The 17,176-nt window shown below is 40.6% G+C and overlaps 1 protein-coding gene across 3 annotated transcripts in view; it reads left to right on the plus strand.

The window, feature by feature from the left end:
* The first annotated feature begins 105 nt into the window (after nucleotides 1-105).
* Nucleotides 106-17,176, plus strand: part of LOC147138836 (protein-glutamine gamma-glutamyltransferase K-like) — a 27,344-nt gene continuing 10,273 nt past the window's right edge. The window contains exons 1-5 of one of the 3 annotated variants that reach the window (XM_086047293.1): nucleotides 106-811; nucleotides 989-1,057; nucleotides 6,102-6,373; nucleotides 7,714-7,905; nucleotides 14,820-15,071. In XM_086047293.1, coding sequence (XP_085903419.1) covers nucleotides 1,002-1,057; nucleotides 6,102-6,373; nucleotides 7,714-7,905; nucleotides 14,820-15,071 — 772 coding nt within the window. In that variant the 5' untranslated portion in view covers nucleotides 106-811; nucleotides 989-1,001. Of the gene's footprint in view, nucleotides 812-988; nucleotides 1,058-1,241; nucleotides 1,363-4,942; nucleotides 5,063-6,101; nucleotides 6,374-7,713; nucleotides 7,906-14,819; nucleotides 15,072-17,176 lie in introns of those variants that run through there. The other 2 variants (XM_086047294.1, XM_086047295.1) reach the window with 2 other exon arrangements.

Below are 17,176 nucleotides of genomic sequence, written 5' to 3' on the forward strand. Positions count from 1 at the left end.
AGTGACACTCTCAGGTATTTTCAAGAGAAAGGAGTGTCGTCTGACTCAGCTGCTGGAATTGCGACACTTTTTAAAAAAATTCTTTTTGTCGCGCCTTTCATGGGATTATGAACCTGAATTGTTAGACGGTATAACACACCATGTTAGCTAAGGAACAACAAAAGACAAAATGACGGGACTGGAATGTGTTGGTAGTAGTCACACCTTGAATTTGTTAGGTGCAAAAAGTGGTTATGGGTCAATGTGGCCCACTGTATATAATACGGAATATAATGGGAAAGAATGTCAAACTTCACCACTACTTGCATTTCTGTCTTCCCTTTTATCCCCTTTTGTCACCGCAGGGTCAATATATACAGTATGCATATTTTAGAAATATCAAATTAAAAAAATATATATTTTTATTAAAAAAAAAGAATGAGGCCAGAAGAAGTTTATGGCATTTTTCTAAAATTATAAAAATAAATACAAATATTAGTTAATTATATAATGGGAATATGTCTAAAGTTAACAAAAAAATCATACAGCCTGCAATGTATTTTTCTTCTAAAAAATATACAGAAATTTCACACCAATTTTCTTGTTGAGATTTCACCTTCAAACAGGCCAATTTGACACACAACACAACAGCAGACTTAACAAAATCTATTTCGGGGGAAAAATACTCAAAATTTGTGGTGCCTTTTTTTTTTTTTTTCGCCCTTCTTGTTTGTATTTTTTTTTCATTTACAAAACACCACTGACTTTATCATCCTGCAAACACCCTCCTGTTTCCTCTCCCCTCACGTGCACCGTCGGTCATCTCCAACGGGTGAGTAGTTTTACTTTTTTTCCACTTTTACAATACAGACTTCAGAGTTAACTTGCTGAAAAGCCATTTAATCAGTCAGTGCAGATGACGTATGAATCTAATGTGTCATTTTAGTCAGATTATGAAGTACAAGGACAACCATGATTTCCTCTCCCGTCCTTTCTCTTACTCATAAAGGTGCCTCGCCTGGATGCCTTCTTCACATGCGTTGTGGCCCGAGAGGACAAGCAAAGGGTCCACGTCGAGGTAAAGTTGTAGTGTCTATTAATACTAATTAAACAACCAGTAATAAAGTCGCTTTTAATCATAGAGTCAAATCAAAAGCTGATGTTTAAGATGCCATTTGGAGAAGTTGGCAAGTGAGTTTGTGTGGGTGTGTAGTAAGAGGGGTGTGCCCTCAGCGTCTGATCACTACTTAAAAGAGGCGTGAACAAGCAACCAGTCTCAGAAATACCACAAAGCCTTCGGGAAAAGAAAGACAATTTCTTCTTCCTCCTCCTCCGCTCAACCTCCTTTTTTGTGTCCCAATTCGTCTGCCACTGACTTGATGAGTGAGTCGCTCTACAGTACCTTTATTTGTAGTTTGTGGGAGCCGTTGGGCCTTTTGGTGATGGCTTGCAGTCAAACTTACATTCTGAACATAGTTAATGCACGATATTTCACTCTGCTTGTTGTTCCGATAGCCATGCAGAGCTCTTGCCTCAGTTCATCACGGGGAAAAGAACAAATAGCTTGGTGCTTGTATAATTTCCTGCCGCAATCGCAAAGAGCTTCTCGCTGGCTCTCCTGACGGAAGCAAAACAAAAAAAAACATATGCCAGTCGTGGTTTTATTGCAGAATCATTCACACTCGTGAAACTGTTACTGGTGCACTTATCTGCGGCATTTTGTAAAAAGACTAATTCGTGATGTGGCACGCTCTTAAAAAAGACAACAACCTATTGATTTTTCTGAAAGGGGTAGTCATTCTTTGCAAAATGTGTTCTATGCGCCTCAACTAGTCTAAACACAGCATTCTGATTAATATTGCGTTTGTTGAATTTGAGATGAATTGCTAAATCCACCCGTTTTTAGCCATCTCTGGGGGCTTCCATTTTGTCACTTCTGTCGACTGAAAATGACATCACAGTTGCTCAGGTAAATGGCCTATCACGGCTCACCTGTTTTCTGGAGCTGAGCCATGATTAGTTAGTTAGCTGATCCCTGAGCAGCTGTGATGTCATTTTCAGTCGACAACAAGTGGCAAAATGGCCGCCCCCTGAGATGGCTGAAAACAGGTGGACGTTGCTGCTTAACTCATATTCCACAAATGCAATATTAATCAGAATACCGCGTTTCGACTAGTGGGGCTGCATAGAACTTTAAACTTGGTGTTGTAATTTCCTAGAATGAAAACAAAATATTGGTATTATAGATTCCAAAATAGATGTCAAAATATTGATGTTTCCTAAAAAGAAGACACCTTTATACAATTGATATTGCACTCACTTTGCGTGTAAAAATATTCAACCTGTTTTTATTTCATTTTGTTACAAATCCAAACAAAAGAAAGAACACTGATGCAACTTTTTGAAAATAACGTGTGCGTGTCATTGATATTTCATCATTAAAATGTGTTTCACATATTGTTCTGAGGATCAACATCCATTCCTATGTCACACTAAGTTCCAGTTCTGTGTTTATCCAAAGTGTGCCACTTTTGGACTACTTGACTACTTTTGCGTTTGTTGGCACCGCTGCGTTGATTTAAATCTCCGGCGAGCACATAACAAGCATAGTGTGTAATATTCGCAACCCTGGCAAGCCTGTAAGCGCAACATTCCAAAAGTGAATGTTCCTTTTTGTTTGCGCCAGCCCTCCTCAACAACAAGCTGCCTGCAGGCAAAGCAGGTCACAAGTGGGCCTAGTTGCATCGGCAGCATCCTCCCGTAGGAAGCCATGTTGGATCTGACATCACGCGGGAGTGGGTGGGGGGGGGGTGTTGTCAGATGATCTTCATTCATGGAATTTTCTGTGCTCAAGGCATCTGGCTGAGCGGAATGTTGTGCACCAGGTGATATATATATATATATATATATATATATATATATATATATATATATATATATATATATATATATATATGTCTCACTGTAGTCTGTTATTGTTTCAGTCTGAAAAAAAATAGTAATTAGATGTCGAGTCTCAAAGTCTTGAAAATATACTACACTTGATTTTCCAAAACAAAGGCCTGAAATGTCATCGGAAAATGATCTTCAATTTAATCCTTTAATCCACCGCAGACACAATAAACAATGTCGCGTTGAAAAATGATAGCCGCAAAATATCTTCAAATATTATGATGTATTTGCGTTCAAAATTCTTCATTTGGCATCGCTAACTCTTTCCTCGCCAAACCAGCCCTGGTGTAAACTATGCTGCTTGTAAAAAGAGGACTGTCGTCTCGTGCGCATATTTCGGCTGTTCATCAGGTTGATGGAGGATTTTTTGGCGCATTGTTAAGGGCGCGGAGCCAGTCGCTAGCAGCGTGACGCACTCGAGATTCAAGGAGGTGTTTTCTTCACTGTCTGTCTTTCTGTTTGTCTGTGTGTCTGCTTGCAGCCCACTCATTGTCTGGATGCCATTTTCATATGAATGCAATGCAAGCCCATTGTTGGCGCATAGCTATTTTCTTCAAAGTGCGACTGTTGGTCAGGCAGTGTGCATCACAGCGGCACTCTTTTGAATATAGTAAATATACAAATTAAATGGGACAAACTATGCTAAAATGCCTTCTTTGGTATATGCAAATAGAACCCCTGTGTTTTTGGAGGGGCCATCTTCCTATTTTCAAAAATATGCTTCTGAGCAAGCTGTTCCAAAATTTGTCAAATCCACCATGTTCTCTGCACATGAGTTGGTGGATAGGTGGGGTGAAGATCCACAATTTTCAAGCAGCTATGCAGAGACATCTACTATGAAAGCACCAATTAGCATAAGCGAACTGCGTGTGCCACATGCATGGATCCGCCGCACTAATTGGCAAGTGTAATTTGGCGGCTCTGTGCTGAAGTGCTGCCTCCACGAATGAAAATACAATCTGGGCTTTTACGCTATTGAACTATGGTTCAAATATACTCATGTCCTAGTCGTCACGGTAACGAAAGTAAAGGGGGCGGGGGTGAGCAGTGGTTCATGAGACAGGACTGCCTCCTCAAATCGGGCTTATTTCAGCAAGGACAGAAAAAGAGATCATACGTCATTGAGACATTTAAGTTTTAAATTGTAAGATAAATAAAAGAAAAGCATGTACAATAATATCTAAACTTTTATATCAATTTTAGAAGAGGTGCTACACACCAAAAAAAGGGAGGTGAACTCAAAATTCCAAGGCAAAAAACTTCAATAACATCTTAAATTGGGCAATTCAACAAAATATTTTGCGTATTGTAACATTATATTTTTCATATATATTGTAATATTGTTTTATCCCCCGACTTAAAGATACAAGTAAAAACAACTTGCTTGCTTTGTTGTGCTAACTAACCTTATTGCCATAAATGCCTATAATTTATTTTTTAAATTTGTTCCAACATAAATGACTGTTTTAGCCACAAAAATCCAAGATGTGTTTTGTCTTGTTCTTTTACAATGTAGTGCGAGTTAATTTTGTTTTCAAGTGAACACGTACAGAGTTGTAAATCAGAGCACACGCTCACTTCCTCAAGGCTTTCTCATCAATCAAAGTCAGCATCATTTAACTGGATCTCAACACCCTTTGATGAGATCACCACATTACTACTTTCCGCTTCTGACCATTAGGGAGGAAGCCATGGATGAAAGATTACAATCTCGAGATTGTAATAGTTTTGGGCACAAACTGTTTAAAAATGTACCATTCATCCATTCATTTTGTTTACCTCTTATCCTTACTAGGGTAGCGGGTCAGCTGGAGCACATTTAGACAACCAGCCATTATATAGGCAGAGACAATCAAATTAATATATTTTCTAATTGAATCACGATCCAAAAAAAAAAAAAGACAGTGGGTGTATTGATACGAAAGCCTTTCTGCTACTTCTTTCAAATCCTATTTAAACGCGTTCATAATTTCTTTTTTAAACGCCACAGGTTATGGTTGAAGGATGCATTTTTTTCCCCCCCCCCGCCCCGCGGCGGCTGCTGTCGGCGGATTTTAGTGCAATGGGGATGAAGAGGAGGAGAAGGAAGCAGGGCTGTCAGGAAACAAAAGGCTGATAGTGCTAATTAAAAGTGAGTCATCGCTAATGTTGCTCTAAAGCTACATCTGAATGGTGTTTTAATAAGAAGGCTAAAGAGGCGGATTGGAATCAGTGGTCCTTGGCACCAGCAGGCCAGGCTGGAAGATCAATCACCGGAGGTGTTGCACGTTTAACTTGAGGCTGGATTTACACTGCAGCTCTAATTATGATTTAATCCCTTAATTAACCAGTTTTTTTTTTGTTTTTTGTTTTTTTTTGGGACTTTATTTCCATTTACACTTCAAGTGATGCAAATCCAGGACCACAAATCAAAAACCTCACGAGCAACAACAGGGAAGTAAATGATACGAAAATAATCACAAATATTAAATATTGTTTGATAAGGTCTGGGATGACTATTAAACGTCTGTTGATTTAACGCAAGGTAACTGTATAAAAAGTCACCCTGCTCAAATGCCAGGTTTTTGTGATTAAAAAAAAAAGGGACCAAGATAAAAGTTTTTTCCATTTATTGTGACCTATAAATTGTCCAACACAATTAAAAAAAAAAAAAAAAGGAAAAGCTTTTGATAGGGGAAGTAAAAATAAACGGAGATAATGTTAAAAGTAATGTTAAATGGGAGTTGGCACACATCTGCCACCGTTTAAACAGCCTCTGATGAATCCCAATTAAAGTTCAGCTGTTCTATAGGCTCTTATTGACATTTAGTTTTTTGCTTTCTAGCGGAAGCCCGAAGGTGTTTTTTGAACCTGAAGAAAAATAGCCCCCCAAAGCATGATGCTGCCACCGCTATGCTACACTGTAGGTGTGGTGTTCTTTTCGTGATGAGCACCATACCTTTTGGAATAATTTTTTTTTTGAAAATTTAAAGCAAGTGGAGTGAAGTCATTACTTGGCAAATTATGAGTCAAGTTATACAATATTGTTCAGCTGCAATGTACATTTGACCTGAAATCATTTTTTTTCACTGACCACAGCACAAACTGTCTACTTCCAGTGTATAAATGTTAAAAAAAAAAAAAATGAGCAAGCACTGAAACCCTTTCACACCCAAGCATTATTTTCTCAGGATGCCGGTGGAGAACCACTCCTTTCGGAACACGTCATTCGTGGGTCGATTCCCAAGCGTCACGCTGACTGCGGTTGACGAAGACCCTGAGGAGGGCACCGAGGAGCCCCCCGAGGAGGCCAAAGACAATGCGTGCCGGCGGTGGCTGCGCCGCATGGGCCAGTGCTGCAGCCCTGAGATGGACGAGGACATCACCAGCACACTCGTGACGGGCCAGGAAGAGGGCAAGGACCGCGGGGAGACGCCTGCATTCGGCGATAGCGAGCTCGGAGGTACACACCTGGCGAGGTCGCCTTATTGTCCATTTCTATCTGTTGTCTACTCCAGTGCTTACCAACCTTCATTCAGCTCAGGCATACGTTATGAATTACATTACAAAAATCTCACAGCGCAGCACACCACCAAAGAAAATGTCTCAAAGGTGGGCCAGGGACAGAGCCCTGCAGCAACAAGTAGTGAAAATCAGCCAGTTAACCGACACCCCTCCCCAAATGGAGTCAAATTGCCTAAAGATTGGAGAAGATGTCAGCAAAGCACCACTTTTGTCTAAATTAAACTCTTCAACTCACTTCATCATACTTTGTTGGCCACGTAATGGCGACAAAGCACTAGTTTTGTCTGAATGAAGCTCTTCAACTCACTTCACCATAGTTCATTGGCACCGAGATATCACAAAAGGAATACTTTTATTGCTTTGGCCATGAGCACAAAAAAAAGGAAATAGGCTCTGATTCATGGTACTCCTTTACAGTGATCCGAAGTATTTTCGCGGTTCGGCATTTGTTCATTTTCTTTTTTTGTCGGTAGAACTAACGTGAACTGAGTTTGAATGCCATATTGGTGCCTAGAAGCTATGATGAAGTTTGTTGAGGCGTTTCATTGAGACAAAAGTAGTGCTTGGCCACCCTCTCATAGCATTTTCATCCCGAGGAACTATATTAAAGTGACTTAAGGAGCTTTCGGCAATAGGCGTGCTTAGCCGCACCCTTGTAGCTTTGGTGCCAAGTAACTGTGTAGAAGTGAGTTGAAGAGCCTCATTCAGACAAAAATAGTGCTTTGCTGCCCTCCTGTGGCATCTTGGTGCCAAGGAACTGCGTAGAGGTGAGTTGAAGATCCTCATTCAGACAAAAATAGTGCTTTGACGCCATCGTGTGGCATCTATGGGCAATTCTAAACCTTTTTTTTTTTGGCGGGGTGAGGGATGCAAATCTATACTATCATTCGCTGACTGCCATGTCACTCAAGTCACAGATACTACAGTTTAAAGCATGGGTACGGTGACCCTAAGCGGACAAACAGTGAACCTGCACCTCACATGCATATTTTCTCTTAGTATTATGCATGTAGCTTTTCAAATATATATGAATAATATGGAATGTCACCCCTGGGGTAAACGAATGGTGTATTCTGTGGTATACAGAATGGCTGATTGTACCCTCTGCCATGTAGTAGAAGAACATTCAATTGTTCTGCCATTCACTATATGTCGCCGCATAGATGAATAAATGGAGCAATTAGATGAAAGTAGATATTTTCGCACGGCACACCTGATCTCTCAGTGGTTGGAAATCCCTGGCCGACTCTAATCTGCCCGTCTGCTCCGCTTGCACAGAGCTGCCCCTCAAGGTGAAATCAATCGACCTGATGAGGAGCAAAATGGGAGCCGATCGCCTGGCACACCGCACGCACCTCTACCAATGCGACGACTTCATCATCCGGAGAGGGCAGACGTTCCACATGTGGCTCACGCTGTCGCGACCGTTCCAGCCCGACACTGACAAACTTCACCTGGAACTCAAAACAGGTCAGTCAAGTAGGGCCGTGTTTGTGATGCATCCAGAGGTGGCAATTGTACTCACACTGTATACGAAAGTAGAAGTAGAGTGAGCCCCCACATATGTGATGTTCGGCATTATTTTTTGGGTGATGGGGGCTGTCCTGGAAAAGTTGAAGTAAAAAAAACAAAAAAAAAACAGCTGAACGACAGCACCGTATCTAATTTCATAATGTAGGGAGTAAAAGTAAAAAGTTATTAGAAAAAAGTAATCAGCAATTATTATCCATTTTCATCAATGTGCTTAAAAACAAAGTAAAAATACTTTATTATTATACTTTTCAAATATCCTTACTTAAAGCGGAAGTCAACCCAAGCGTAATTTTTTCAAGAATATGTTCCCAGCAGGCCCACTAGTTGAAACACAGCGTTCTGATTCATTTTGCGTTTGTGGAATATAAGTTAAGCAGCAAAATGCACTTGTTTTTAGCTATCTCTGGGGGCGGCCATTTTGTCTTCTGTCGACTGAAAATGACATCACAACTGCTTACAACGACCAATCACAGCTGACCTGTTCTCTGAATCTGAGCCGTGATTGGTCGTTGTGAGCAGTTGTGATGTCATTTTCAGTCGACAGAAGATAAAATGGCCGCCCCCAGAGATGGCTAAAAACGAGTGGATTAACACTTATTCCACAAACGCAATATTTATCAGAATGCCCTGTTTCAACTAGTGGGCTTGCATAAAACATATTCTTGAAAGAAATATGTTTGTGTTGACTTCCGCTTTAAGAATTTATATTTCAAATTTTTACTTTTGCTCGCGACATTTGGAACATATATATGCTGGTGCCTGGAGAGTTTAATTCATTCCGTGACCACACTTAGAACTATATTATCATAAATTATCATCCTCCATTGAAAAGAATAGAAATGCCGTTCTAGTCTTCCCAAAAACACAACAAAGATTTTTGTAATGTGTTTTTCAAGGAAATTAGCACCTTATAATTTAAAATCTGAGTAGTAGCATAGCTGAATAGAATGTAAAATAATTAATCACTTTCATTTCAGTCTGCTACTCCTCCTCGTGTGCCTGCCTTGGCCACCAGGGGGCAATATAAAACAGTCATAGTTCACATTATCATTATTGTCATTGAAATAGTAAACTGCAATGATATTAGTCTTTTTTTCCAGATGATAAAGACTATGTGCTTGTAAGTATTGTGAGATTGCAAGTCTACATGTGTTACTCCGTCATTTGTATTCAAATACCTGAAAGAGTTCCAACACCACAACTATAGATACCGTACTAATCATTAGCATATCAATGGCTAACATTAGCTAGCGTGGACTTTCTTTAGGCAGTTATTTGGTTGTAAATACACAACGTGCAATTCTCTTTGTTTTATGTTTAGTTTGACAGTCAACTTGAACTGGGAGTGGCAATTAAACAGCCTGAAGCCTCTGTTTTGAACAATTGTTCGTTAATTGCCAAAGTGCTACTTATTGTGAAGTGAGACAGGTTCACTGCAACCACCATAAAGAATTTGTTACCACAAGTCCAAGCAAAAAAAGTTGCCCGAATGAAGGCATGCATCAATCAAATCAACTTAGGTACAGGAAAAAAAAAAAAAAAAGTAGTTAATTCCCATCACTGGCCACATCCTCTCCTGAGGCATGAGTGGGAATTGCCCCCACATCGGCCGCCTAAAAATGGCAGCCGTTAAATCGGACGGAAACGCCAACAGGTTTTGGATTTGGCGAGAGAAATAAGGACATGTTGCTGCAATTTCTTCTGTGATATGGAGGGAGGGAGGTTGACAAAAAAAGCAAGAGAGCAATTGAAGGAAGGAAGGATGAGGTGGTGGTGGTGGTGGGGAGGGGGGTCGATTTTTGGGCTGCTATTGCTATGGCAACCGCTCTCGGTTGCTATGCTCCAGAAAGAGAGCCGATGCCGACGAGCGCGGGGTCCTGAGAAATCCCTCTGAGTGACAATCGGCTGTGGCGCTTACCACAGACGCAGTGGGAGCCTCCTGTTTACCCTTCGTGCGCTGTCGTCTGGAGATGCCGCGACAGGGGCCCGTCTACATCCAGCAATTATAGCTGCATGTGACGCTTGGCTGCGGGACTTAACTGGAGTTAGCGTGCATCCATATTTGGAAGCCACGATGCATAGAAGCCATGAAATGTAGAGGGTTTAACCGGCCCCACCGAGGCTTTTTTCATTCAATCTTGTTTTGAATCATTTTCTTGTCGCCTCGGCTCTGTAAAGCACTATTGATTTTTCCTTGTATATGAATGCTGCTATACAAATAGACTTGCCTTGCTTTATGCCATATGATGTAGGGCTGGGAGATTAGTGAAAAAAAAATTATATTCACTATTATTTTTTGATGAAATCACAATTAATAAAACAATTAGTCATTGATTTCAAAAATGTGTATTTAATCAATGAACAAAACTCAATTACTCCAAAAACTAAGCTTCGCTTTATATAAGTCAGTTGAACGCAATGCTAACAAACCGCTAAACCCTACAGAAAGGCTAACAAATAGCGTGTGGCGGTGTGATAAACCGTTAAGCAATATATATTGAAACACAAGTTACAAGTTATATATTACTTATCCTCCGTGAAGAACCACTAAAATTATTGCATCTTAGAGGAGTTTTGAACTGCTCCGTGTATATCAATATGTCATATTGATACGTATTAATTGTCACTCCTGTTTTTATATAGTACAATGTTAAAAGTAAAATGTTTTTTTTCTTCTGTGAGCCAATCTCAATTTTTGGTGGGGGGGGGGGGGGGGACACATTGGAGGTTTATCCCCTGTTTTTTCAACTTTTTTCTTTCAATGCATTTATAATGGGTATCAATTATACGTGGATTTTCGCTATTCGCGGGCCGACCCGCTCCCTATAGCTACTTTACTGTATTTACAATGTGATGAATAGAACCCAAAGAAGGTGGAACATCCATGAATAATCCACATTTATATATAAAAGCACAACCTGCTCGGCGGAGGTAATTAGTCTCTTTCTTGTTTTTGTGCGGATGAAAAGGGGATTACTATTGAAGGACACATTTTCCACTGCCCCGGCCTGTTTGATGTGACAGCACAAAGACGCATCCAGCTGGCAACTAATGGCGCTCCCGACATCTGAAAGGCGTTTGACTGCTGACGTCTTCGCGTGAAGCCGAGCACAAACAGCAGCAGTCAAAACAACAGCGGTGCTGACTTTTCGCACATTTGAGTGTAAATTCAACCATTTGAGGCCATTCGACTTGACTCGGGTGGTTTATGCAATCTGCGAGTGGCGGCATCTTAGGCTGTAATTTAAAACAAAGCAATACCTAACCCCACGTGCTGTGAAATTATGCAAATTGCAGGCACGCTCGGACAATTCTGCTATTCTCCCTGTGTCACCTGTTGCGGGATTGAAAGTGAGTGCTTTGAATTGAAACTAAGGTCCTATGCATTCCGCTTGAGACGGGGGGAAGTTAGAAAGCCTGACAAAACTCTTAGGGAAAGCCATTTGAGCATTTTTCAATATCCTTGATAGCCACTCTAAGGTCCACGTAGCAGTAAGACAAGACAATTAAATTTTTTTTCCCCACTACTCGTGCCACTTTTGGTGTGTATGACTTTTTTCAAGTGGGTTCAGACATTTTTTTTTTTTTCAAATGACATTACACGTTTGAATGATTACTGGAAATGTGCAAAGACGGAGAACTATGTTGCGCTGTATTGTGGAGTTATAGCGTTTAACTCATTTCAGTTTTCCACAGCCACAGCATATTTGGCGCAATTGCGACATTCAGTTAGCTAGCTAGCTAGCGCTACACCCCAAACATACATCTTCCCTTTGGTTAGTCTGCTTGCGTGGCTGCTTTAGAGTGCCTCGTTGTCGGCTGCATGTGCGCATGTCACGAAGCGAAAGATGGAAAACGCCCGACTGGACGGACAGATTGTGGACAAGGGCTTCGGGCTGGCGTGGCCGCTTTAGAGTGCCCCGTTGTCCGCTGTGAGTGTGCGCACGTCACTGACAGACTGACAGAAGAGTGAGAAGGGTGGAATTTCTTACTTTCTTTTTGGAGTCTGACTACAGCCAGAGTTTGGACCGGGACTTCAGGTCGGCGTGGCCTTTTTAGAGCGCCCCATTGTTGAGAGTCCGTTTTCTCACCTTGTTCCCAAATTGGTGCCGGTAAACAGTGAAGTGAGATATTGTCCCTCCCATCTGTATCGTTGCCGCCAAACATCACACAGTAATCCACCATTTTTTTTGGGGGGGGGGGGGGGGGCATTGGCTATCAAATTTGTTTATTCAAACAGTCGATAGCACTGAAACAAAACATTTGTCACTGTTTTCACTCATGAGAACTGTTTTATCGTAGTGCCTAGTTCATATTTTGCTGGATGGATTTTGTGTTCACTGTGCTATTGTGAAGCATATATTTTGACATTATTCGTCTGCAGCTCTTACTTTGTCTGGTGTGCCGTTAAGAGCAAAGTCCAAAATATCTCATTGCTTCTTTCATGGATTGTGCCTGCGGTTTATGTTGTCTCTTGCGCTTTAATGTTTAATGTCTCCTCTTGTGATCGAATGTAAAAGTGCAGCAGTTTTGTGGTGTCCGAAGCAAATGTCCCTAATAAATAGTAAGACGGATAGCGAATAAATACTTGAACAGCTTTTATAGAGCTTAAGACCATCCAGTGCACTTGTAGAACAGATGTCTTACAGGTAACATTTTTTTCCACTATGTATGACATTTCTGCACACCAGTCGTTCAACTTTGGCATAAGAGTAGGACAACCACGTGTTCCTAATGAGGAAAAACTGGGACCTTAAGATGTATGTCAAGGAATTAAAATAAATGCTTCAACAGCTTTTCCATTTCCACAAGTTGTATTGCCTCCTAATCAGTGCAATGAAATTTTATTCTGTGGGCGCATTAACATAAAACAGCGGTGAGAGATGTTAGAGGGCCAATCATTTTGCAAGAACCCTTTAAAATGCAGCATCAAATCCCTCAATTTGAGTCAAGTAGTCTCGTGTGAATCTTTAAGTGGACTGTGGAGTACTTAATAAACAGTATATGAAAGCGATATATTATGGAAAATTGACTTTTTGGGATATGTACTGTATGCAAATAGTGATTGCCCTATGGGAAATTACACTTGACGACAAAGTTGTTTTTTGTTAGCAACACATTTTCCAAAATATGACGATAATTTGCAGAATACAGCTTATGTATATGTATAATTTCTCCGCTATGAATTGAAAGCTAGGTCGGGCGAATATCGGCCGCTTTCCAAGTGACAACCGGACTGCACAGAAGCCAAAGCCAAAGGTTTTAGCACATATTAGCATCAGCTTCTTATTAGCAGCATGCTGTATATATTGGTGACAAACAACCCCAAATCTATGCTTTAAGAATACCCCCGCTCGCTTCATGCTAACACATAATGGAAAATAACGGATCACGTCGATAGTTGAGGCGGTCTAACCCTTTAATCAACATGTGTAGACAGATAACATCACAATACTCACGGACATATATTCTTTATCCTCTGCGAGAAAAAAACCCAACAACAAATGTGATTGTGTGTGTTTCCAACAGAAACTTTTTTTTTTTTTTTTTTTTTTTAATTGATGAATTTGTTTGTTTTTTTCCCTCGCTACCTTCTTGTTTGTCATTAACAACATGCGCACGTGTCGCCATGCAAATGATGTGGACCGAGTTACGAAGCTGTTAACTAAGCTTATCCTTGCGGGCATCTAGCGCAACAGCACTGGAACCAAACAGCAAATTACCGCACGAGCAATTATCGCTTTTAGAGTGCGACTGCAGCCGAGATCAAATGATTGTTCGGTGCGCGTGAGCGGGTAACATTTTTCCTTTTAGGTCACACTTCTATTTTAGTGAGGACGCGGCGGATGCTTCAAAGACCCCATAGGGCAGTTATGTTGGGCGTTGGAATCAGCCGTCATTTGAGATCAAATGAATGGATGCTCACATGCATCAATTCTGCCTTTTAAAAAAAAAAAAAAAGCTGTGCCTCGAGAAACGTTTTCAATTCGTTTTGTACCCATGCTCGTATCTCAGAGCACTTAAGAATTTCCAAAGATGTGACTTTTGTCTCTATTTTTCATTCTCATTCGTATCAGCATTACATCTCCACGTTATATTTGTATTACAGTGTATCATATTCAGGACTTCCTTTACCATTTTTCATTGACTCTTTTGGGAAACATTTAAAATTCTTTCTCAAGGCTTTGTTTTTGTTATTCCCAATTCTCAACCGCTAAAAATGTAGAAATTCCACAATAGGTGTGTATAAATTTGGATGTAGATGGCAGTGAATGGAGTGGAGCATCAGTCTCTAAATATCAGTGTGAGGCAGCGCTGTGTTTTATTTACATCACGGGAAAGCCGCTGAACTTAATAATACATCAGAACGTGATGGTGTCCATCAAAATGGAGTATTCAAGTTGATTTATTTATTAGGTCAAATCAGAATTGCTGATGCAGATCTTGTGTGGTACTGTTGTGAAGAAAAAGGCCTTTTTTCTTACTCTTATACAGTAAGTAGGGCTGAACGATTTTGAAAAATAACTTAATAGCAATTTTTCTTCCCCTTAATATTGCAATTTGGCATAAGATTATGCCGCTTTTTATGAAGACAATTTGGGACCATTTTAAATCTATGGAAAACGCTTAAATGCCTCCTTCAATGTAATTGCATCACGAGTGTTTGTTGTCATCGTCATGGCAGCACTTTTTCCCCTTCTCGGTCTTGTCCAAGCAAACCCGTCGAGGTAGGAATGCAGGTGTGCCGGCAGAATAAATAAACTTTCCGAAGAGCGGCACGCTGATCTGTGAGGCATAACGAGACACGTTCACGTCTGCCTGCCTCCCCTCCCCCCCCCCCTCCCCCCCAGGGCCTCTGCCAACGGTGTCAAAGGGAACGCACGTCATTATCCCCCTGGTGGACAAGCTGCAGGACAACTGCTGGCAGGCAGCCCCTGTGGAGTGGGACGGCGCCAGGATGAAGCTGTCCGTCAAGTCCTCGGCCAGCGCCGCCGTCGGCCGCTATCGCCTCCAGGTGGAAACGGAGTGTCCGAGTGGACGTGCTATTTCTGCACACGACCCGGCTAATGACATCTATGTGCTGTTCAACCCCTGGTGTGCCGGTAAAAAAAAATACAAGCGAAAAACACTAACATTCAGAAACTGTGTTACATTTGTGTCATTGTTGGGTTTCTGCCCGGGTATCTGCACTGCCGTGGTTCTCAAACAAGGGGACTCTGTAGTAGAGATAGACCGATATGTTTTTTTTCAGGGCCGATACCGATACCGATTATTAGTGGTCAAGGGCGCCGATAACCGATATTTGGAGCCGATTTTCATTTTCAGTAAAAAGGAAAATATTGGCATAAAAAAATAAACCAAACTAAAACTCTTAACTTTGTTGGAATGCCTGTTACGCATGTTTGTCGAACAATTTTTTTCAAATTTGCATAATGTTGATGTTTTTTATTACTATACATTTTTGACAATATGCATCTTTGTTGTAAAATTCTAACAAAGTTCAGGGAGCTCCCAGGGTCATCAACATGTCTTCAAAAGTTACATGAGAACTCAAACAATTGCTCCCTATAGTTTTCGATAGTAAATGAAATTCTCCAAAATTTAAAAATGACAGAAATGTTAAAATTTCACTTATCTTTGTTTTGATTTCAAAGAGTGTTCCCAGGGTCAGTTAGAATCTCTAATAAAGTTAACTGAAAATTGAAACAAATAGTTCCTTGAAGTTAACACAGTTTTAAGTTGATTTATTATCGGCCATTAGATTTTTAAAAAAGGCCGATACCGATATTCATCAAATTGACGAATATCGGCGCCGATAATCGGTCTATCCCTACTCTGGAGGTCTGTGAGCCATAATGTGGGAGTCTTCATCACAGTGTTTAAAAAAGTGCAATACCGTCATGACAGGGAAACGTGCCCAATAAAACAAAGGCCTAATAGCATAATTGCCTGAATAATTTTTGAATGTTTTCAGAAAACCAGAAAAAAGCACAACTAGTTTTCAAAGAAAAAAAGTCCAGTGACAAAATGACGGAAGCACTTATGCTATTAGGCTAATGAAATCAAACTATTTTAGCTTCGGTCCAATTAAAAGCTGATGTGATTGTGATGCATCGAGATCCATGCATGAATAAAGTTTTGTTTTTGTTTTTTAACAAAAGGCATATTATTACGGGAATAAACTCATTTTCTTCTTCTAGGAAAACATTCAAAAATATAGTCCTGTTTTTGTTTGAACAAAAGTGATGCTTTTTTTGAGATGATAGTCCTATTTTCTTCAGACAATAAAGGGAGTTATATTTTTGACATTCAGAGACAAGACAAGCACTTTGAGAATAATGAGAAACAATTTCATTTTTATTGAGTGAAACGAACGCCATCCAAGATTGCTCATTCAGAGTTTGGGTCGTCCAAACTCTGAATGAACGATCTTGGATGGCAGGCTGATTTTTAATAAGCAGAAGTGCAACCTGGAACCACCTACAGTACTTTAGCTGTTTATAATTTTGGTCCACCTGCCTGGAACATTTAGAGTCAGAAAAACAACTGCAAGGTGGAGCCCTGGAGCAAAATGAAATAATAATAATATCACATTTGTTTACAGTACAGAATGCACAGCATATGGTTGTGCTTGTACATAATGTTCCATGGATGCCATCTGAGGGCTTTGCGTTTGTGCCAAAGTACATTGAAATTGAAATTTTAAAGCGGAAAACTGACTGCCCAATTGCTTGTGTACGAATAGTGTTTTGGAGTGCTTGCCCCCACTAATCAATGAAATTTAAAAAAAAAAACGCGGGCCAAGATACATCTGTGTGCAAGCCCTTTTCAAACTTGCCAAATAGTGACTCTGCAATGCGGGCGATGTGTCACACGGCACGCGTACGGCTCCGCGACTCTAATTGACAGGTGTTGATGAAGTGCTGTCTCTGCGAGTGAAAATACAATCAATATTTCTTTTGTCTTATGAGATGAGGTGACTTTGTGCTTGTGGCACAGTACAGTGACATGAGCACATGAGGCAAAAGTTCTCACACTCTACTCAAGCAGATACTGCACTTGTGCCCATAAACAAAAGTGCTTAAGTATAGGAGAAGAAAATAATTGATTATTTAATCAATCTGAATACTGTGTTTAGGCTAGCTGGGGGCGCATAGAACACAGAGGGGTGTAACAAAAATGGATTTGAGTCGATTTAAAAGATGCG

This window comes from Filicampus tigris, chromosome 12, assembly GCF_054856515.1.
Source record: "Filicampus tigris isolate MCC_2025a chromosome 12, RoL_Ftig_1.0, whole genome shotgun sequence".
Taxonomy (NCBI): Eukaryota; Metazoa; Chordata; class Actinopteri; order Syngnathiformes; family Syngnathidae; genus Filicampus; species Filicampus tigris.